General features: G+C 39.4%; 1 protein-coding gene across 1 annotated transcript in view; it reads right to left on the reverse strand.

The window, feature by feature from the left end:
• Positions 1-23,033: 23,033 nt before the first annotated feature.
• MAP7 (microtubule associated protein 7) overlaps positions 23,034-24,787 on the reverse strand; it is a gene marked incomplete at its 5' end in the record, with an annotated part of 169,736 nt that continues 167,982 nt past the window's right edge. Inside the window, one exon of the mRNA XM_079716922.1 lies at positions 23,034-23,180. Coding sequence (XP_079573048.1) covers positions 23,170-23,180 — 11 coding nt within the window. The 3' untranslated portion in view covers positions 23,034-23,169. The remainder of the gene's footprint in view (positions 23,181-24,787) is intronic.

Genomic DNA, 24,787 nt, shown 5'->3' on the forward strand with positions numbered 1-24,787 from the left:
TTACTTGTTTCATTTCAACATGCCTTGAGCTAAAAAGATCAAATTAAATTAGAATGTCAAGCTCCAGTTGTTAAATAGGGTAAGATTCCTCTGGGGATCATTTATCGGGCCTTCCCAGGATCCCTGAATCCACAATGTAAAGCTGTCCATCAGTGTTCACAGAAAAGAGTCCAATCCTCTGCTGATGGACATATTTCAGGAGTAATTTATTATGTAGGTAACCTGTAATTTCCCAAATTACTTGGTTGATGCAGTATTAATATTATCTTCATAGATACAATGTATAGGATCAACTGTTTGAAATTAAGAGAAGTCAATCAATAATTCTTCTGTTTATTCCAATAGTATAATGATGGAACTAAAATAACTACCCAGCTATTTTAGAAATTATATACTTATAGCATGCTTTTTTTTTTTTTTTTTTTTGGTTCTTTAGCTAGCTTTAACTTTAATTTAGCTGGTATTAACTTTAATGATCTTTTCTACTTTATCTCCTTTACCTTTCATTCTTTCTATTTATCTATATATCTACTTTTTATTATTGCTGTTGTTTTTGTTGTTATATTTACTAAAGAGATTTTGCAGTTTAAAAAAAAGAGATTTATTTTTTCATTGTGTAATTTTTTTTTATAAATTTGTTTTATTTTATTTACTTTTGGCTGCGTTGGGTCTTCATTGTTTCACACAGGCTTTCTCGCTTTCTCTAGTCGCGGCGAGCAGGGGCTGCTCTTCTTTGCGGTGCACAGGCTTCTCATTGCGTTGGCCTCAGTTGTTGCAGAGCACGGGCTCTAGGTGCATGGGCTTCGGTAGTTGTGGCTCGTGGGCACTAGAGTGCAGGCTTAGTAGTTGTGGCACACGGGCTTAGTTGCTCTGCAGCATGTGGGATCTTCCCAGACCAGGGCTCGAACCCATGTCCCTTGTATTGGCAAACAGATTCTTAACCAGTGCGCCACCAGGGAAGCCCATCATCATGTAATTCTGAAGTTAAACTTTGCCATTCAGACTTATGAGGTTGATGACGTGTGAATTTGGACTTGTTGGTTATAATCATAGTGGTGATAGTGCTGCTGCTGATGTGTGTCCAAAACATTTTGTAATAATGGTATTAATAATAAAGGAATGGCATTTGTTGAGTGTTTATTATGCAAAAAAAAAGAACAAACAAGAGAACTATAAATATATTGTTCCCATCCTACCTATAAGAAGACGGATAAACTACAAAATGTTTAAAGCCCACCAGAGCTAAGGTTGAAAACCTAATGAATTCAAATCCAAAAATTGAAAGTCCCTCCTAGGAGAGAAAAGTCCTAACAACTGCCTTCATCTTTGGCAGGGCCGTGAACTGGACAGGGAGGAGGAAGCTTCCACAGATGCAGGTAAGGAGAAAACAGCTGAACTTATAATGAAATTTACCTGTGGGTGACATGGCCTCTTTATATCCCTGGGAGACACAACTCTCTTCCATGGAATTTCATGCAGTACTCATGAGGGACTGGGGGCAAAACAGAACTGAATGATACACTGGCTGAGGCGCATGTCTCTGGGGCTTGTGGAAATCTGAGAGCAAAACCAGAAAATAACATAAACCCACAGGCACGCTCAGCCTTGTGATGCTTCTCATAGTTTTCAGCTATGGAGAGACCCCCTCCCACTGAGGTCCAACGTGGGGCCTGCCGCAGAAGGAGAGCAGGACAGAGGAACTAAAAAAAGCTCTTCAGGCATACAGATCCCAAGTATGTCAGAAGATATTTTGATACAACCCTCGAATAACTTAATCTGTGGTGAGCTGAATCTAACTAAAATAACCATAAAGCCCAGGCCCAGCTCAACTATAGACTAGATTGACTCAGCCTCTCACACTAACATCCTGGTGGGAAAAGATGTGCCCCTTTCTGGATATAAAGTTTATTTCAGCCTCTTCCATTTTTAAACATGCTATATACTGCATTCCACCAACATTATGAGGCATGCAAGAAAGCAAGAAAACATGGCCTTTTTGAGAGAGGAAATGTCAATAAAATCAAACCCAGCTATGACTGAGCTGTTGAAATGACCAGTTAGGGACTCTTCCAAAAAAAATTGATAAATATGTTAATGGGCCTAGTTGAATAGGTGGACAACATGAGTAAACAGATGGTGCATTTTAGCAGCGACGTGGAAACCAACAAAGAGCCGAAGGAAAATGCTAGAAATAAAGAGGAGTCTCAGAGATGAAGAATACTTTTGTAGGCTTATCAATAGACTGAACGCAGCTAAGGAATGAATCGGTAAACTTGACACATCAATAGAAATTTTAGTAAAACACAAACAGAATGAAAGATGAAAAGGAATAGAGTGTTGATCTGTGAGTTATTGTCAAATGGCCTAACTTACTGGTAATTGTGGTCCCAGAAAAAGAAGAGACAGAATGGGGTAAAATAAGTATTTGTATTCTTTAAAATTGATAAAATAATCAGTCCATAGGCCAAAGAAACTCAGGTACACACAAAGACAAAGATTCAAGAACTATAAACGCAAAGAAAACCACACTGAGACACATCAACATCAAACTGCTAAAAAAACAAAAATAAAGGGAAACCTTGAAAGCAATCACAGGAAAATACTCTACCTATAGGGGAACAATTATATAAATGACAGCTAACTTCTCATCAAAAACCATTGAGGGGCTTCCCTGGTGGCGCAGTGGTTGAGAATCCGCCTGCCAGTGCAGGGGACACGGGTTCGATCCCTGGTCCGGGAAGATCCCACATGCCACAGAGCAACTAAGTCCGTGTACCACAACTACTGAGCCCGTGTGCTGCAACTACTGAAGCCTGCGTGCCTAGAGCCCGTGCTCCGCAACAAGAGAAGCCACTGCAATGAGAAGCCCGCACACCGCAACGAAGAGCAGCCCCCGCTCGCCGCAACTAGAGAAAGCCCATGAGCAGCAATGAAGACCCAACGCAGCTGAAAATAAATAAAATAAATAAATTAACAAACAAACAAACATTGAAACCAGAGGATAAAAGGTAAATGCTTAGTCAAAAAGTAAATGCAATTGTAGTTTTATTAAATATTGCCAAAATGCCCTTTAAGAGAATTGTGCAAATTTGAAATCCCACAGGCAATGTAAGAGTGCCTATTTCCCCACAGCTTTGCCAAAAGAGTATGTTATACTGTCTCCAATCTGATCAGTGAGAAATAGTATCTCAATGTAGTTTTAATTTGATTTCTTATGAGCAAGGTCAAACATGGTTTTACATATATAAGGGTCCTTATTTTATTTTTGGATGAATTGTTCATACACTTTGTCCATGCCTTTTCCCCTTCACTTTTAAGTTTTTAATATAGTAAACATATTGACCTTTAACTATGATATATTTTGCAACTTGTCAGTCTGACTTTGACTTGGTTTATGGTATTTTTGCCCTGAAAACATTGTGTAATCAAATGTGTCCCTTTTTCTCTTGCTGCATCTGGACTTTCAGTCATAGTTGAAAAGCCTTTCTTCTTGTTCAAGATAAAGATGAATTCACTCAAGTTTTCCTCCAGTCCTCGTGTGGTTTCATTTTTTACATTCAAATCACTGGTCCACTTGGAATTTACCCTTAGATTTATGCTTCACACCACATATAACTTTTTCCAAACAGCCAACCAGTTCTAGCACCATTTACTAAAATTCCTTCTTGGTCTCAGTGACTTGAAATACCACCTTAAAGATTTCATATGAGCTTGGATCAACTTCTAGACTTTCTGTTCTGTTCCACTGGTATACCTGTATATTCATGTGCTATTACCACAGTTTTAATTACAGACTTTACAGTATATTTTTAGTATGGGAGAGCTAGTGGGCTAGTCCTCATAAACTTTCTTAGTATTTCTGATTGTTAACTTCATATGGAACAACATGCATCAACTTGTCTAGCTTCACAAAAAAAGCTAGAATTTGAGGGGAGGACTGAGTTAAATCTATGAATAAACTTAGGGAGAACTGACATCTTTATGATGGGGAGTGATCCTATCCAAATATGAGAGATAGCCTTTTATCAAAATTAATTTTGTTTCTTTAGAGTTTAAAGTTTTCCTCATAAATTTGTACATTTTTGATTAAATGTATTTCTAATATTTTATCTCTCTTGCTACTAGGATTTTCTGTCATGTCTAGTTGTTTACTGTTTGTATATATGAAGGCTAATGACTTCCACATGTTCACTTTATATCCTGCTACTGAGTTAGTTTTATCATTGATTGTCTAGGGTTTTCCAGGTATATCATCATATCACCTACAAATAGCTAACAAACTTTATTGTGGAAGGGTCACTGTGGAAACGGTCAAGTTGATTATAACATTTGTATGAAAATGCAGTGAACCTGGAAGAATCAAGACAAAGAAACAAATATGATGGGCTTTACATTACCTGATTTCAGGTTTCACTGCAAACCACAGTAATTATAGTGTGGCATTGGTGTGGGGATATTTAAATAGATCAATGGAATAGCACAGACAGCCTAGAAATGGACCTATACATATATGGTCAATTGATTATCAATAGTCACCAACATTAAATGAGAGAAGTCTTTAAACAAACAGTGCTAAATAACTAGATACAGATGTGGCAGAAAAAAACCCTTGATTGTTATTACTTCCTGATCATTACTAATCTTTTGTTGTCTTTTATCTTCTGAAATATTTATAAGATTCACAATTCCTTATCTGTAGTTCCAAAATCCAAAATTCTCTAAAAGCCACAAATTTCTCTCTAAATCTTTTGGTGCCAAAACCCAACCTAACCTGAATTTCATGTGGCCACAAACTGAATCTGAAATGTGTTGAGGCAATTTATGTAGCCTCTATGTATTTTACCATACTCACACATTTCACTGCAGATATATAAATGTATTTGATTACAAGTTGTTAACAGACCCTACTAATTGTGTTCCATACATTTATTGTTTGTAGATTTTGTAATGATGGCCATTCTGACTGGTGTGAGGTGATATCTCATTGCAGAGAAAACCATAATTCAAAGACACATGCACCCCAATGTTCATTGCAGCACTATTTACAATAGCCAGGACATATAGGCAACCTAAATGCCCGTCAACAGAGGAATGGTTGGGGAAGATGTGGTACATAGATACAATGGAATGTTGCTCAGCCACAAAAAAGAATGAAACTGGGTCATTTGTAGAGACGTGGATACACCTGGAGATTGTCAAACAATGAAATATGTCAGAGAAAAACAAATATCGTATAAACGCATATATGTGGAATCTGAGAAAATTGGTAGAGACAATCTTATTTACAAAGCAGAAACAGAGACCCAGATGTAGAGAACAGATGTATGGATACCAGGGGGAATGGGGGGCATGGGAGAATTGGGAGATTGGGATTGACATATATACACTATCGATACCACGTATAAAATAGATGACTGGCGAGAACATACTGTGTATCACAGGGAACTCTACTCAGTGCTCTGTGGTGACCTAGATTGGGGGGAAATCCAAAAAAGAGGACATGTGTATATACATGTGGCTGATTCACTTTGCTATACAGTAGAAACTAACGCAACATTGTGAAGCAACTGTACTCCAATAAAAATTAAAAAAAAGAAAAAAGAGGTGGCAGTTTTCCCAGTAGGACATAATCAGGAAAAGATTGTTACCATCCAAAAAATATTTACTTTTTGGGGGGGAGAGAGAGCAGAAAGAACAAAATTCGTAGAAAGAATAGGGAAGGGAAAGAGAAAAGAGGAAGGGCCAGAGAGGACAGCTCCTTTCCAGAAACGGCACCTTTTCATGGGTCGGTGATAAAAGTGAGTCATGACCAGTGAGTATAATTGTATGAACGTTAAGGTCCAGTGAAAAACTTAAAGAAGAAATTAGCCATAGAAAAAGCTGTAAATATTTTCTCCCACCCCAGAGGTTGCCTCTTCATTTTGTTCGTGGTTTCCTTTGCTGTACAATAGCTTTTAAGTTTGACTAGGTCCCGTTTGTTTTTGCTCTTGTTTCTTTTGCCTTGGGAGACTGATGTAAGAAAATATTGCTACGATTTATATCAGAATGTTGTGCTTATGTTATAGAGGTTTTATGGCGTCATGTCTTATATTTAGGTCTCTAAACCATTTTGAGTTTATTTTTGTATATGGTGTTAGGGAGTGTTCTAATTTCATTCACTTAGATGAGGCTGTCCAGCTTTCCCAACACCACTTGCTGAAGAGACTCTTTTCTACATTGCATATGGGGGTGTGGGTTTATTTCTGGGCTCTATTCTGTTCCATTGATCCATATGTCTTTGTGGTATTCTCTGAAGTCTGGGAGGTTATGCCCCCAGCTTCGTTCTTTTTCTTCAGGATTGCTTTGGCAATTTGGGGTCTTTTGTGGTTCCTTATAAATTTTTAGGATTCTAGTTCTGTGAAAAATGTCATGGGTAACTTGATACGGATAGCATTGAATCTGTAGATTTCTTTGGGTACTATGGCCATTTTAACAATATTTTTCCAATCCAAGAGCATGGGATATCTTTCCATTTCATCAAGTCGTCTTCCAGTTCCTTTATTAATGTTTTATAGTTCTCAAAGTGTAGGTCTTTCACCTCCTTCATTAGGTTTACTCTGAGCTTTTGTCTCAGAGATTGGGATTTTAAAAAGGTTTTCTGATATTTCAATGTTAGTGTAAAGAAACACAACAGATCTCTGTATATTTTGTATCCTACTACCTTGCTGAATCCATTATTAGTTCTAATAGTTTTGTGTAGAGTCTTTAGGGTTTTCTACATAGAATATCATGTCATGTCATCTGTATATAATAGTCTTACCTCTTCCTTCCAATTTGGATACTTTTAATTTCTTTTTGTCTGATTGCTGTGGCTAGGACTTCCAATACTATGTTGAAAAGAAGTGGTGAGAATGGGTATCCTTGAATGAAAAGACAACCTACGGAATGGGAGAAAATATTTGCAAATGATGCAACTGACAAGGGGTTAATTCCAAAATATACTAACAGCTCATACAACTCAATAACAAAAAACAACTCAGTCAAAAAATGGGAAGAAGACCTAAATAGACATTTCTCCAAAGACATACAGATGGCCAACGGGCATATGAAAAGATGCGCAACATCCTTAATTATTAGGGAAATGCAAATCAGAATCACAATGAGCTATTGCCTCATACTGGTCAGAATGGCCATCATCAAAAAGTCTCAAATAATAAATGCTGGAGAGGGTGTGGAGAAAAGGGAACCCTCCTACGCTGTTGGTGGGAATGTAAATTGGTGCAGCCACTATGGAAGAGTATGGAGGTTCCTTAAAAATAGAGCTACCATATGATCCAGCAATCCTACTCCTAGGCATGTGTCCAGAAAAGACAAATTCTAATTCAAAAAGTTACATGCACCCCAGTGTTCACAGAAGCACTATTTTCAATAGCCAAGACATGGAAGCAACCTAAGTGTCCGTTAACAGATGAATAGATAAAGAAAATGTAATATAATGGAATATTACTCAGCTATAAAAAAGAATGAAATGCCATTTGCAGAAACATGGATAGACCTAGAGAATATCATACTAAGTGCAATACGTCAGAAAGACAAATGATATCACTTACATAGGAAATCTAAAAAATAATACAAATGAAATTACTTACAAAGCAGACATTGGTAACCATAAGTTTGTTTTCTAAGGGGAAAGGGATGTGGGGAGGTAAAAACTAAGAGTATGGAATTAACAGATACACACTACAAATAAAATAGATGAGCAACAAGGATTTACTGTATAGTTCAGGGAACTATATTCAATATCTTGTAATAGCCTATAATGGAAAATATCTGAAAAAACATATACAAGTGAACCACTTTGCTGTATACCTGAAACGAACCATATTGTAAATCACTGTACTTCAACTTAAAAAGACAAGTAAAACAAAACAAAAAAGCTGTAAAAGTTTATTGTCCCAGAACACTAAGGAAAGTAGGTGGCTTGGATTTTGCAGTTTAGTGGACTAAATAAGCCCACTTAGTCATCATGTGATTAAAATACTGTTTTAAAGGGAAGTTCAAGAGTAGGCAGAAGGCAGATAACAGATTTTGAGTAAGAAGGGCCTTGATAAAGGAGTTCTCCAGTTTCGGGACAGATGGAACAGGACAAAAATAGGCTCAGATACACAGCGGAAGATCAGTGAAGAAAAGAATGGAGACTTGATCAGAAATGCGTCAATTCTCTTCATTTGGGCTGAGAGCTTTTACCACCTCCTTCCTGAGATCCTTTGCAGTTAATTGTCATGGACTAAATGTTTGTGTCCCCTTCAGATTCACATGTTGAAGCTCTAACCCTCAATGTGATTGTATTTGAAGATGGGGATTTGGGGAGATGAGGGTTAGACGGGGTGATGAGAATGAGGCTTGTGATGGGATTAGTGTCCTTATGAGAAGAGACACTAGAGGGCGCTCTTCCTTTTTGCTGTGTGAGGACACAGTAAGAAGGTGGTTGTCTGCAAGCTGGGAAGAGAGCTCTCACACCAGCCACACTGATCTTAAACTGCTCAGCCTCCAGAATTGTAAGCAAATAAATTTTCTGTTGATCAAGCCATCCAGCCGATGGCATGTTGTTCTGGCAGGCCGAGCAGACTAAGTGTGCAGCAATATACCAATACTTACTTACATCTGTTTACTCATTCCAGCATGTGAGTTCAGTCATTTCAAATGAATCCTATTGTCATTATTCCAAAGCAAAAGAGCCCCTTAAGGTATTTTTGTACTTACATGGATTGAGTGCACCCTGAGTATTGAAGCCCAGAGAGATCAAACCAGGAAAGCAGCATCCTTTACATAACGCTGCATTAGTGAAGATTATTTCTGCCTGGGAATGCTAGAAGTTAAGTGAACGAGGATAAAATAGCTAAATAGGCCAACTTCTCTGCACAATTCAAACTGGTAATAAGTGTTGGAAGGCAGGAAATCCTCGGCTGAAGTCTTTTTAGTGGCTCTCTTCCTCCACCTTCTGGAAATTTGGAGATATAACAGGGCTGTTTGTTATGCATTTTTTTGCTTTTTAATTCCTTATCACCACCCTTATTATGTACCACCTATTCATGGTAAAAGCTTCAGTAGACTTAGTACTATGAGAGAACTTCCTTTATATGATAGTCTATTTACAAAATATCTACAGCAAACTCTATTAAGAATAATCACATGCAGACTACAGTAAGAACTCCTATCAATCAGTAGGAAAAAGACGAAACCCAAAAGAAAAATGGGCAAGAGATATGCACATCCAAAGAGCCACTAAAAATTGAAGTGCTCAGTCTCATTAATAATCCAGGAAAGGAGATACCACTCTATACCTGTGGGAATGACCAAAATTAAAAAGTCTAACAAGACCAATTTGGGGTGGGAATGTGTGGCATTGTCAACTAAATTTGAATATTTGCATTTCTGTTATCAAGCAATTCCACTCCAGGTGTATAAAATGTGTGTGAGTGAACCCCAAGACACTTGTTCAAGAGTGTGGCTAACAGGGGCTTCCCTGGTGGCACAGTGGTTGAGAGTCTGCCTGCCGATGCAGGGGGTGCGGGTTCGTGCCCCGGTCCGGGAAGATCCCACATCCCACATCCCACATGCCGCGGAGTGGCTGGGCCCATGAGCCATGGCCGCTGAGCCTGCGCGTCCACAAATTCAAATACTATATCTCCAGGCCTGGCACAGCAGCTTTAATCCTCCTTTCGCTGTTGTAATAATAGTAATATTAATAGCAAAAATAATAATAGCTAATATTCATGTCAAGCACTACTATTAATGCATTCCACATCTCATGTCATTTAGTCCCTATTCACCCTAGGAGTAATAATACCCTAGGAAGTAGGTATTACTTTTATGCCCATTTTACAAATGAGAATACAGGAACGGAGGAGTTAGTTGACAGCTTGTTAGTGGCACAGTTAGAATTAAAATACAAGGGTCAGAATTCCAAATCCTGTACTCTTAATCACGACAGGTAGCTTCAGGCTTCCTATGGCCTCAATATCCTACAGGATGTTTATCCCTGCCAGTTTGATTCTAGGTTTGGAGTTCTCTTAGACTTGCAGCATTAAGAACAGAGAAGGCTCTGAGGCCATCCTGCTGAGCTGATTTGGCCCCATTTGGATCTGAGTTACTGGTCCCCGATGGGATGATATCTGCTAGTGAGAATTAAATGCAAGAGGCTTTTCATGTCCTAATAAGATCATTCCCTGGTCAGCTCAGAACAAACCACTTAAAATGTGTAAACCTTAGTTTTAAGTCCTGAGTGAGCAAAAGCTTGGGTTTTCTTTTGAGGTGAAATATATTGTATCTTAATTACTCCGTAGTGAGACTCACTTTCTTTGTGGATTTTTAAACATTGCTTTTGCAGTGAATTCTGAAAATGTTTAGAGTTGTGCTAGATGTCATGAAATCTTTCTCCCTGAAATAAGGTTGAATATTTACATTAATTAAAAAGATTGTTTTTAGTTAGCCTGCAGAAAGTCTTAACAAGATATTCACTTGTGAGAAGATATAAGAATGGAGGGATGTAGGTAAATAGAACAATGGTGCAAACTACAATCAATAAGTATTAACTACATGGTATAAAAGAGTTCAATAAAATTTGAGGGAGAAGAGAAAAAGGAGGAAGAAGAGAAGGAGGAGAAGAAAAAATTGATGATGATATGGTTGTAGGAATAAAAGAAGGACACAGACTTTTCATTTGAAATAACCCTCAAAAAGCAATACCTATTTCAAGGGACAAGCCTCCTCACAGAGCTGCTGAGAAACATTAGAGCCCATGTTGAACAGGCCTTTGGTACCCTGGGGTCCTATTAATGACTAGAACAAAATTGTGCTTACTTCAAAGTCTTATGGGTCCTCTAAACAGTACAGATCTAGTCTTTGAAAAATACACACATTTGCATAGCAGGTGATTCGAAGCAGCCAGTATTACCTGATGTAATTGTGGAAGTTTGGTTGTTTTTCAGTTAGGCAGAAAGCTGGAATAACACATTCACCCCGTTTACATTCTTTCTTTCTCCTTCTGCTGTTTGTCATACATTTCCTGAGAGGATAAATCTCAGTATACAAGGAGCCATGACAAGGGCATCCAGTACTTAATAAAGATTATATGCTGTGCTCAGAAAATGCCCAGCGTTAAAATGAAGGTTAGAAAGGATTTCTTGGCTGGCTGTGTTTCCTTTAATCCCATTATCTGTGGCCTTGAAATAGATTAGGGCTTGGAGGAAAGGATAGGAGGAGGTATGGATAGAGGGGGAAAGCAGGGCAGTGAATGGTGTGTGCCAGTATGTTCCACAGAATTGCTCTGCCAGCCTGTAGTGAGAAGACTTTCAAGCCAATGCAGGTGCATGTTAAAATATATTGCAACAAGGCACTGAAGTTCTTCCATGTATATATATGACCAAAAAAATGTACTTTGTTAAATTTTAAGCCCCTTTCTACTTATTTGAATAAAAATTTCAAAAAGAAGGGGAAAAAATAAAATAAAATATACTGGTGGAAATTTCTAGTACAAGTTAAGTTACTCTCTCTGAGGGAAGAGGAACTAAGTTTCGTTTCACTCCTATTTTGTCCCAGGCATTTTGTCATGTTAGAAGAAAATCTTCCAAATCTATTCCCTTTAAACATACCTGGTTTTAAGGTTTAAAGAAACACGTTCACTCTATCACCATGTTTCTTATACTTTGGATGCCTAAGTACAGCAGTTGAGGGACAGCATGGAGTAGTAGAAAAAATATAACATATAGAATGAGATACACCTAGGTTTCAATCCTGCCTCTGGCTTTTACCAAATGTGAGATCTGGGTAGGTTCCTTAATTTTTCTGAGCCTGTTTCTTCATTTGCAAAATGATAAAAGGCTCTACTATTGCCTATCTTGCAAGAATGCTGTGAGAATTCCATGAGAAATGCAGATGAATAGTTTAAAAGCCAGGCTGCTGGCAGACACAGCCAGCCTTCAGCCTCTAGAAGCTATGATTACTTTTTATTTTCCTATTCATGAGATATTCATATACGAGGTGAGGACTAAACTTTGATTCCCACCACTTTCCAATTTTAAGGTAATTTATTCTACAGGCAAGGCAAAGACGGGGTAGGAACTTCAATCACAAATTCATAAAAGTCTTCTTTGTAGGTTTATGAAGACAAGAAAAAAGAGAGAAACCAAAAAGGAAAATGAAGATAGGAATGAGTTATAGGGCTTCCCTGGTGGCGCAGTGGTTGGGAGTCCACCTGCCGATGCAGGAGACACGGGTTCGTGCCCCGGTCCGGGAGGATCCCACATGCCGCGGAGCGGCTGGGCCCGTGAGCCATGGCCACTGAGCCTGCGCGTCCGGAGCCTGTGCTCCGCAACGGGAGAGGCCACAACAGTGAGAGGCCCGCGTACCGCAAAAAAAAAAAAAAAAAAAAAAAAAAAAAAGAATGAGTTATAGTTTTTTCTTCAAGATAATTCAATTTGACTTTTATTTATCACTGTCATTAGGTTTTGCCTTTCAATACTAACGTTTTTTGTCATTCACTTGTCTATCAAGAATTTTTCATTTTCAAAATTTACTGAGTATTGACCCTTTGAGGGACAGCAAAAATTTTTTGACCTAAGTTTTTTCCCCCCATACCTATCTTGAGAAACAAGAAAACAGTGCCAGAATGGCCAAATTAGAAATCTCATTTGAGATAAAAACACAGGGCAGCATTTGATGGCACGTTAGACCATCTGAAAGTGATTTTTTTTTCAAGAATCTGTACTGTTTGCAGGGGATGAAATATATCTCAATGTTAAAATGGCAGCATAAATGTTTTAATGAAGCCAGTGCCCAGTGTGGGTGTGGAATGTTTAATTAGACCCCTGGGTATAAGTCATGTCTACCAGATCTAGGGATGGTTTCTACCCCTGAGAGGATAGCTTTGCAGAAAGGTGTCTGTAGGCTTGCCTACAAATGGCCGGTCACCACAGAGGTTTCTTTTTCTCCCTGAGAATGTTTACAAACGGAGAAGAATTTTATTGAGTCCATATCTCGTTACAGAATCCATCTCACCATCAGTTTCTAATGAAAATGGGAAAGGGAGAAAGAGCAAGAAGGAGATGGGCTGAGTGAACTCAGGCAGGGGTTGAAGCTTTACACAGCGCCTGCCTCTTACTGGGCCTCTCTCAAAGCTCTCACAGTCACATCCCCTGGGCGGTTTGAATTCCAGATAAATTGAGGAGCTATGTCTCCATGGGAACAGCGTGGAGAGAACAAAATGGGGAATAAAGTTAATATTTATAGCCCATGACTGTTGATTTTATGTGCTGGCTTTATTCATTAAGTTATCTTAGGGCTGCGATTGGCACAGGAAGATAAGGCTCATGGGTGCTTTAGTTCCCAAATCTAGTTTTTCCATTCCTTTTCCAACCCATCCCTAAAACGTCAAGCCCAAATAGTGAGCATTAACTGTAAAGTTTATTTGCATAACTTTCCTTGGGCAGTGTTTTGTAGATGAAACATAGGCTTTGGAGTCAAGACGACGTGGATTCAATCCCAGCCCTGGCACTACCCTGTTTCTTCATCTCTAAAATAGGAATAACGATACTTACCTCTGCCAGCTGGTGGGGGGATTCAAAATGATGCATGTTAAGTCCCTGAGTCTGTTACAGGCAGAGTCAGCCCTTCACAAATAGTTGCTATTATTCATAATACTGACCCTCTGCTCACTTAAATGGCTCGTCACATTTTGATTTGTAAAAAAAAATAGGGCTAAGGAAGAGAAGGACAAATCATATTCTTTACCAGAGTTCAATGTTACCAGGAGACCTTGTATCTAGAACTGGAAGAAAACATTTTATAATTAAACATCTGGATTCTTCGGGCCTAAGAAGCTTAAATAATTACCTCTTTTCAAGGCATTATTGCTTTGATGTATGTTTAAAAAATATCTTGGGACTTCCCTGGTGGCGCAGTCGTTAAGAATCCGCCTGCCAATGCAGGGGACACGGGTTCGAGCCCTGGTCTGGGAAGATCCCACATGCCGTGGAACAACACTAAGCTCGTGCGCCACAATTACTGAGCCCGCGCTCTAGAGCTCGTGTGCTGCAACTACTGAAGCCTGCGTGCCTAGAGCCGGTGCTCCGCAACAAGAGAAGCCACCGCAACGAGAAGCCTGTGCACTGCAACGAAGAGTAGCCCCCGCTCGCTGCAACTAGAGGAAGCCCGCGCGCAGCAATGAAGACCCAACGCAGCCAAAAATAATTTTTAAAAAAATCTTATATTGCCTGTGACATCTGCATTTTACTATTATTTCCAGGCTGTTAGAGAGGCCCGTTTCATCAACCCTGAGAGTCAAAGGCACAGAGGATATATACACCCACATACAAAAGCCTCTGCCAGCAGAGTCTGTTTGTTTTGTCATGGTCATGGAAACCCTTGTCATTTCCAGCTGGAGAGTGAGTGATGATGTCATTATCAAGAGCGGACCAGGGAGCAGGCTGAGAACCCAGTCTGAGCTGCAAGACTATAAAGAATTATATTTCATAGTCAAATGGTCATGATACGAAGACAAGCCATCGGCACGAAGCGCTTAGGCTTTACGTAAACATGTACAGTCTTTGGCAAGGAAAGTATTGGGCTTGAAAATTTGACTTGATGAGCAATATCTGTATGTATGTGATTTCAAGAGAATGCATGAAGCTCTGAAGGATCTATACCGTGTTTAGTGAAACTATAAATGACTCCCGTGGTCTAGTGGTTCCTTAAAGGCTTGGGGACAAAGTGCAACCTGGTCTGGTCAGAGATCCACTGATTAGAGTTGGGGACAGACTGGCTGCCCAGGAGACAGACTGCCTGTGAGAGGCTCTGACAACCAGACCAGGAAGGAGGGCTTCAGCAGCCTGATGATAGGACCTGTGTCCAAACAGAGACCCTTGGAAGAGAAAAAAGGGGGGCTCATAGCACCTATCCCAGGAGAGCAGGCTAAATGAGGACTGTTCCAGCAAACCAGGATGTGTGGTCACAGCACGTAAATCATGGACACGACCTGATTTTCTCATAGAGAGCAGCTCTGCTGTTTTAGCTCCAGAAGTGTGCTATGCAGCAAAGGATGGCTGAGAGGGGAATACTGGTCACCTACATGCAGGTCAAGAGAAAACGCCAAGCTAGGGGTCCAGAGGTCACCTCAAACAAATTAGCCCTGGCCGAGCCGTCACACACACACGACCCCAGCAAGTCTCATTCTAAGAGTCACCCAGGACACCCTCACCACCACACCAAAAGAATCACAATCTCCAAAAAACAAACCTGGAAATGTGTCTTATAGTATCTCAGGGCTAAAAAGAAGTCTAGCAAGCATTTAGTGCAATTTTGTCTTTTTATAAACTAGCAGAGCAGAGCGGTTGTAGCCTGAGCTGTGCACAAGGCAGGCCCGGATTCAGAGCCTGCCCCTGCCCCTTTCAGCTGGGTGGGCCTGCGCAAGGTGCTGAGGCCCCCCTGAGCCTCTGGGCTTTGTCGGGAGGATGTGTACTATGTATAAAGCGGTTTGGGCACTGTCTCCACGTAGAGTAAGACTTCAATAGATAGAAGCCACTATAACAGTAACTCTTTGACTCACCTCGCGGTCGTAGTGCTGGTCCACGGCACAGCTGTGAATGAGGTCCTTAAACTAGGTTACAGTTGTCATATTTTCTGTGCTAATATCAGGCAGAAGGAACAGAGATCAACCCAAAGTTATGTACATATATTTAAACATTTTTTCATTTGGAATAATTTCCAATTCTAGAAAAATTACAGAAACAACACAAGAATGCCCATATACCCTTCATGGAGATTCCCCAGTTAACTTTTTACATTTGCCTCATCACTGGATCTCTATACGTACATAAGCACACACACCCACACACATACATAAAATGCCTATTATATGTGTGTGATGTATATTTCCCCTCTAAGCTATTTGAGGTTTGCAGACCTGCTCCCTGTTACCCTTTAATACTTCAGTTTGTAATTTCTAACAAGAGTACTCCCCCACCTGATGACAGTACAGTCTGGAAATTAACATTGATACTCACCACCAGTTATTTCACAGACCCCCCGACCCCCCCATTTGTTTTGGCTGTTATTCCAATGTTGTCTTCTTTAGACAAAGGAGCCAGTCAAGGAGTATATGTTGCATTTCGTTCTCAGGTTTTCTCTCTAGTCTCCTTAGATCTGGAAATGTTTCTGTCTTTCCTTATCCTTCACGGCCTTAACATTTTGAAGAGTACAGGCCTGTTACTTTGTAAAATGCTCTTTATTTTGGGATTGTCTGATGTTTCAGCATCATTAAATTTAGGTTATGCATTTTGGGCAGGTATATCGAAATGCTGTGTTTCCTCAGTGTATCATATAAGGATACATATATAGATCTGGCCCATGAGTTGAACTAGTGTTAATGTTTATCACTTACGGTGATATTTGACAGGTTTCTCTACTTTAACGTTAATAAGTATTTTTTAACTTTTTAAATGAATAATATTAGGTATTTTGTGGAAAGATACTTGAAGACTATATACGTATGCTGTTCCTCATCATATTTCCACCCACTGTTTGTGGTATTCATTGATGATTATTGACTGAATCAATTATTATTATAATTGCAATTTGATGATTTTAAGATTCCATATTCTTTCTATATTTATTACCTGAAATTTGACTGTGAGTTAAAGTTTTTTCTTCTATTTTTAATCAGTATGGCCTCATTAGTTTCTTTTATTTAATGGGTCACAATCTATGACTATCATTATTATTTTGATGCTCAAGTTGCCCTAGATTTGGCCAGTGGAAGGACTTTCAAACTGGGTCCTGTATCCTTTTGACATGTTCCCATAATTTTTAAGGCACTTGCCCACTTTATGGGGCATAAGGTAAATCAAACTCACCTAGTACTTTCCCGGCCCTTGCCCTGCAAGCAGCCATTTCTTTAAAGACCCCTCTTTCCTTTTAGTGGGAGATGATATTTAGTAACCAATATCTAGGTCCTAGATGTGATCATTGCTAATAGATTGTCATTGCTACTAGGTCCTCTCAGTAGGCAGAGCTAAGAAATAAATGTATGCATATACATATATATGTACAGAAATCTCATCTATCTATCTATCTATCTATCTACCTATCTATCTATCTTAGATACTGTGGCATTCACATCAATACCTCCAAATCTCGTTCAACACCACTGGGTTTCCATATTTGTAACTATTCTGAGAATGAAGAACCTTACTCCAATTATCTCCAAATATATTTACTTATTTGTCGATCTCTGTGTTTAATCAATGATAAATAAGATGCATCTTCCTTTTTTTCCCCTCTTGAGAGTTTACTGTTAAACTAAAGCAGTAATTCCCTTCACACACAGAGCACATTGATTTCAATGAGCTCATTTTAGAGGTCACATCATAGATGGAGCAGAGGTTATGAACTTGGGCCCTGGAAGCAGACCTAGGCTCTAGTCCTGGCAGTGTACTTATCAGCTGTGTGATTTTCAAAGATTTCTTTACCTCTCTAAGTCTCAGAGGATAATAGTATCAACCTCAAGAGTGTGTTGTGAGGATTAGAGGAGTTAAAGGAGCTAATGTATAATAGCTGTTAACACAGTGACGAGCACATAGTAAATACACAATGAATGAGAGCTATTTTAACTATAATTGTATTTTCTACTTAATATAGGAAATTTTCTCTAACTTTCTAGGCCAGGATACAATTTTGGAAAGACAATTACCAATAAGCTTCAAAATTCATTAAAGCTTAGAGATAAGACAAATCGTAAAAACATTGTTATTAATCATATCTCCATATGAGAGAAAGAAACTGTACTTAGCACATAAAAACCTGACTCTTCATACCTGACTTTCTTGGTCTCTGTTGAACATAAGGGAAAATTGTGTTAGATGTTATGTCATCTTTTTCTGATCTGGAGTAATCATCTACCTTGAGTCAAAATCGGTTGATGAATTGCCTTTTAAAGACCTTCAGGGAATTCCCTGGCGGTCCAGTGGTTAGGACTCAGCACTTTCACAGATGTGAGTCTGGATTCAATCCCTGCTTGGGGAACTAAGATCCTGCAAGCTGCGTGGCGCAGCCAAAAAACCCCCAAAAACACAAAAAAAACTTCATCAGCTTTTATGAGGAAACAAAAGCTTTTGAGCATGCTCCATGCGTTAGATATGAATGTGATCGGAGTAGAAATGAAGATAATGAGAGTAGGATCATAAAGGTAGACTTTATTTCAAAAGAAGTGGCCAGCATTTAGCAAGAAATAGTGGACATAAGACAACAAATGAGTACGTACATACTTGTTCAGGTTCCCAGATGCCTATGCCCCATATTTTTTATGTTCTCCCACTGATATGATAGAGGAATACAGGTAGCAAAAGGTGGATAACAGGCAAACCATAATCAGAAAAACTTCCTGGCAGAGCTGTGGGCATGGGGGTGGATTTTTCTCAGTCTTGAGGACCTGAGTGGGTATTAGACATGAATAATCCCACAAGAGGCAAACTCAAGGAACGGGCAGACGAAAGCTCAGAGTTAAGACACTACCTCGTTGCTTTCCTTTCGTTTTAGCCTGTGTGACATTCAAACTGAGTGAGCCTTCAAAGTGAGGAGTCAACCGTGTCCAAACTTTTAATCTTCTGAGGCAAAAGGTGCTTCAACAGCGGCGTGCAGCAGCAAACAGAAAAGAAACAGTTCAGAAGTTGTGTAAGAGGGAAACCTGGAGACTGAATGTGGAATGAAAAATAAAAAGAATATCTGATGTCTGAAGCGTGGATGACTGAAATGGTGGTGGGATAAAAGACAGGGATGTCTAGAGGTAGAGCTGATTGGGAGAAGGAATGATAAGGTTGATTTTAGACACGGTGAGTGTGAAGTACTGGCAAGATGCACAAGTGGTGTCAGCTGACAGGCACATGGACCAAGAGAACAGCCTTAGGAGGGAGGGCAGGGCTGGAAATTAAGATTTGTAAATTGGGCTAGGAAATGAATGTGGGTATGATTGTTATTCAAGGCAATTTCGGGGGAAAGGGATGATGATTAAGGGCAAACTCATATTGGGTGGGGTGCTAGGAAGAAAAGGAAGACTCAGTTAAGAGGATAGAGTTGGGGCTGAGGAGGGCCAGGACAGTGGCAGGGCCACAGGAGCTGTGGAGGATCCTGGGGCTTTTTTTTTAAACATCTTTTATTAGAGTATAATTGCTTTACAATGGTGTGTCAGTTTCTGCTTTATAACAAAGTGAATCAGTTATATGTATACATATGTTCCCATATCTCTTCCCTCTTGCGTCTCCCTCCCACCCTCCCTATCCCACCCCTCTAGCTGGTCACAAAGCACCGAGCTGATCTCCCTATGCTATGCAGCTGCTTCCCACTAGCTATTTTACGTTTGGTAGTGTATATAAGTCCATGCCACTCTCTCACTTTGTCCCAGCTTACCCTTCACCCTCCCCGTATCCTCAAGTCCATTCTCTAGTAGGTCTGCATATTTATTCCCATCTTGCCCCTAGGTTCTTCTGACCATTTTCTTTTTTTTAGATTCCATGTATATGTGTTAGCATACGGTATTTGTTTTTCTCTGACTTACTTCACTCTGTATGACAGTCTCTAGGTCCATCCACCTGACTACAAATAACTGTTTCCTTTTTATGGCTGAGTAATATTCCATTGTATATATATGCCACATCTTCTTTATCCATTCATCTCTGGGGGCTATCGTAACATCCAATCCACCGTGAGTCTAGGATGCCTTTCTGCAGTGTTAAGACTGAAAACTACATTTCCCAGATTTCCTTGCAACCAGAGGGTCTGGATGTGATGCAGGTTCTGAGAATCGGGTGATGTGAGTGAGGCTTGAAAGATGTAGATAGCACTTTTGGGCTGCTTCTGCTGGCAAGAAGGTCACGGGACTGTTGGCTCCCTCTGCCCTTCCTGGCCAGTGTTCAGCATTCCCACATCAGCTTCCCGAGGGACAAGAGGCAAAGCCTGGGAGTCCATGTTTTGCTTGTGTGGCTCTAGCAGAAAGTTCAGTTGTGGTGGCTTCCTGATCTCTGGATCTCAGCAAAGGCAATATGTTCAGTGGTTCCAGGGGTGGCTTCCTGAATTCTCATCTTCCTGAGTGGGAGAGGTAGTAGCTCTCCTAGTGGGTCCTATCTGCTGTGATCTGGGAGTCATTCCTGAGGGCCCAGTCTAGAGCATGCTCTTCAGTCCTTCCAACAATTTTAACAGTGTTTAAATCCCCCTCTGCTGAAAATACTGTGGTCGTTTCTGTTGTCTGCAACTGACCTCTGATTTGATACAAAATCCACTGGAGAAAGGACATTCCAGAACAAAGGGCTAATCAATAATTCAAAAGCTGTCAAAAAGTCAAGATGAGGATTTCATGCATGCATGCAAGCATCTATCCATTATAACAATTAACATTGCTAAGTCCCTAATGGGTACCAGGTACCACACTGGACATTTGGGAATACTGTACAAAGATGAATAAAAGTCTTTCCCCTCAAGGATTCAGTCTAGTGGGGGAGAGGATCATGAATATAAATGTAATAGATTGTGGCAAGCACAATGATAGAGGCATATTCAGAGAGTTAGCATTAGAAAAGAGGAAGGGCACCTAACCTAGAGTGAGACTCTGGGAGGAAAGCAGGTTTCTTGATGGGAGAAACACAAGCTAAATATTGAAGGATGAGTCTTTTTATTTAGTTAATAAATACCGAATGCTTACTATGGGTTAAGCATGGTGCTAAGATCTTTATATGCTAGACCTCATGGAATCCTCCAAACATTCATATGAAGTGGAGAGTATTATTAGCAGAGGCAACAGCATGAGCAAAGGCAGGGATGAGAAACACTGTTCCAGCTGACACCTGAAGATAGGGCCCCATCTCCCACCCCCTGCAAGACGGTAGGAGCCCAACTTTGATAAGACAACAAACCCAGATGAGTTTCACATGGACCAGCACCTCTCTTCCAGCTTTTTGTAGTTTTTTACCTCTCTGGCCTGCTCAGCCTCCTTATTCCCTCATTCTCCCCCTAAAACTGTTTCAGATTTGCTTTTATCATAATATACCACCAGGTACTGATGTTATGCAGGAGGAAACATATAGCCTTAGCTGCCAGCTTTTACTGGAAGGTATCTACTAAATGAACTTGTGACTGGTGATTAAATTGGCCTAAACCAGACTGCAATGCTGTGAAAAAGGAAACTAAAAGCCCATGCACCCTCATTCCGTGGAGAGGGTCATATTTGATCCCTGAGACCTTCCCTTAATGTAGTGCCTATTGAGGACCTCTTTAAGATCAGTAGGTGAATACTGATCTTCAAGGGCTGGACAGAAAGCATTCTAGCCATTGTAAAGGTCAAGGTCATCCTCTGGCAGTTAACAAAAGAGTTAACAATTTTCTACCACTTCTAATTAAAACTTGATTACTTAGAGGCATTCGGTTTGCTAATGATTGCTTAAATTAAATATAAATGAAAAAAGGAAAACCTAGCCAAAACAGAACTCCTGCTCTAAATTTTAAATCAACCTATTCTGTATGCCTGTTCAGAGGAAGCTGGTTGAGGTTAAATGAAGAACAATCTGAAAACTCAAGAATCAACCTAAGTGAAGTTGTAACATATGAGAAACCTAAAAGTGAAAATAATGTCATACACATTTTATTTGGTGTTTCATGCTAGGCCGATTAAAAAAAAACCAATTTGGTTGAACAGATTTTTCTTTTAATTTGACTATGTGTACATGGACAACTGAGAATAGGGAAAAACCCCAAATTAATGTTTTTAACAAATTATAGCTGTTACTAAAGACGGTATGCTTGGATTTTAAGGAAATGGCCCAGTAAATGAACAGCCCCTCATTCAATCTAGATTAATCAATCCCACTTTTAATAAAACACATTCTAGTGGCAGAAGTTTATCTTTTTTAAACACTCCATAATAAAAAAAATGTGTTCCCTCAGTGTTCTCTCTCCTTCAGTATTTAGTTATTAGTAGTCTCTCAAATGGTAAAATAAAATTGAATTTATATTATCAAATGAAAGTGCAAGTTTGTACAGCCAAGCTCAGCAGCAAAAGTGAAGAAGGATGAAGGGTGAAAGCTGATGGATGCCACGCAGAACAAGGACCTTCATGAAGGTACCATCCTGCCGTGTCCTGGGTGCCAAACACAGTCCACATTCCATCATTTTTTTCATTGCTCTTAAATGAGCAAAACCAAATTCTCTTTTTTATTTAAAGAAATATTAAATCTTTATTCTCCCCCACCTCCAAATAATTTGTGATCAGGTAAGGCAAAGGTAAGTCCCACCATCACTGGGGACAGCAGCAATAAACAGACTCAGAAATAGCCCTGAATCATCAACAACATTCTCTCATGGTAACATAAGGAATGCATCTCATAAATCAAATTCTGCAACGTTGTCACATTGTTCTAATTTATTTGATTAGTTTATCTGAAAAAACTTTATAAATACATTATTTAAGAGGACAGTAAATTATTTTCTTGCTCTGAAAAAATAATGTTTTTTCTTTCCACATTTTAAAACTGTTGAGTATGTTTTGCAAAAGGAGATGCAAGAAGAATGGGACAGTGGGGTCTGCAGAATGTCCATGTACAAGTTGCATTTACAAGAACCTGGTAATCTGCCTCTACAAATAGAGCTCTTTGCAATAATATTTAAACAAACAGGCTTAATTTAAACATCTCTCCTATTCACTCTACTTGTTGAACCAAGAGGTACTTATATTTCAAGTATTACACTGTAAAAGGTAAAAATTTTTGTGCCAATGTTACGTTAGCTTTTAAAGTCCAAAATACCTATGTGAAAAATCATGCCTACTCGGCCCATTTCTTTTACAGCCAAATGCTCTCGTCTTTTAGAGAATGCAGAAAAATATTGATTTCCTAAGAAGGAGCACACTGGAAAAAGCCATTTTAAAGTACTGAGGAACAAGGGAGGGTTTCTTTTTCTCTACTGGCGAAAATTATTAGAAAAGCTATCCAGTCTGTTGTCTTTAGCTGGTTTTAATAAAGTCTTTTCAAAATGATGGTCAAGAAATCTTTAGAAAACGGAGGAAGGGGAGATGCTCCTTTGTAGCATGGAAGGAATTCCATTAATTGTAGAAATTCTTATTAAATTTCTGCTTTGGTTCTTTAGAAGAAATGCTCATATAACTTCTATATTAGGAGACAGAAAAAAGAACAGATTAATATGACATTTACCTAAAATCTTAAAGAATACTACAGTAATATCTTACATTCCTAAAACTTTACCATGCTTTTATATACATTGTCTTATATAAGAATAGGCAATTTTATCAGGATCCGTGGTCTTATATGTAAGTGAATTCTACCACTAATAGGAAAACATGTCTTTTTCTTTAACTTAGGCTATATATCATTTCCTTTTCCAAACGGCGTTAAGTCAACTGTACTTTTCTTTGAGAACAGGGACTTCACATTCATTTGTCTTGAATCCTCAGTACGTGATACTTCGGGTTCCAACCATACGTTGGAGGTTACATAAATGTTGGTTGATAAGTAGTCATGACCACAAAAGAAACCTAACACCACTTAATATCACAGACACTGGACTATGTTCCTAGAGAAGGTATGGAAGAGTGAGAATGAAATGACAGGTGCATCAAAAGGTGATTTAAAGCCTGGCGAATGAAGCAGGAAGTCATCTGAATGTTCCTCCCATCTCTCTGAATCTGTGACATGACAAAGCAGGAAGCTGCACCAGGAATGTTTCCACCAACACACAGGTTATCAGATTGTTCTCAAAGCCTTAAGAGTCACAATGTCAGGCTTTATAGCTTCCATTGACAGCTGGACCTTCTTCCTTTTACAATCTAGAAAAGTAGATCACTAAAGGAAAGTTACACTCCCCAGGTCAGTATATTAGAGAAGGAAAAAAGACTAGCTTCATTTGGATAGGAGGTTCAAAGTTGGCTTTTCCAACCAGTTTTAAAGTGGGAAATACGTTAAAAGTGCACAGATGGAATCTAAATGACAAAACAATTTGACCACAAATAATGCTTTACCGACTCATCTATAAACATCCTGAATTTGCTTGGCTGTCTTCATAACAGTATAAAAAGATGCTGGTCAATACATGAAAATGAGGTGCTGGGAGAGAAGCTGATAGAAATCAATGAGGTTTGAAAAGAGATGGAGCTGGATTATCCCACTTGTCCTTGACACTGATGGGACTGTGCTGTTGAGTTACAATGAGCACTGCGTTGGTAATTTTTTTATGTTGTTATTTCTCTGGGTCCTGTAAAGCTACTGTTCTTTTTGCACAATGACTTCAGGTTAAGTGTGAGTTCCAGAGACAGTGTATAAGAGAGTCACTTGCAGTTTCAACAGCTACGGTCGCTCAACAAGGGATGGAAGGCCCTTGGACTCAGTATGCTCCTAGTCTGGAAGATGAGTCGCATTACCTTAAACTGTAACTATCTTATTACATTTAAAAAGGACAATAGTGTATCATCCCAGGTTGCTAAACCCAAACGAGAGAACAATGGTGGGAGAACATGTTGGCAGTCTTAAAATATCTGAAGAGCTGAGAAAGATGGAATAGAAACCAAACAAACCTTCTCTCTAGTGGACAGAACTAGGTTCAATGGCCACTCAGTTATGGTCGTTTGTCTTAATACGAAGCGTGTTCTGGGCACGCAATATGAAGCACTGCCACTGGGCAATGAGTGCCGCTCCGGGAGGAGAGGCCCATGGATACCCAGTGGGTGCTGCGGGCCGAATTTCTACACTGAGTGGGAGAA

Source organism: Hyperoodon ampullatus (genome assembly GCF_949752795.1).
Source record: "Hyperoodon ampullatus genome assembly, chromosome: 12".
Taxonomy (NCBI): domain Eukaryota; kingdom Metazoa; phylum Chordata; class Mammalia; order Artiodactyla; family Ziphiidae; genus Hyperoodon; species Hyperoodon ampullatus.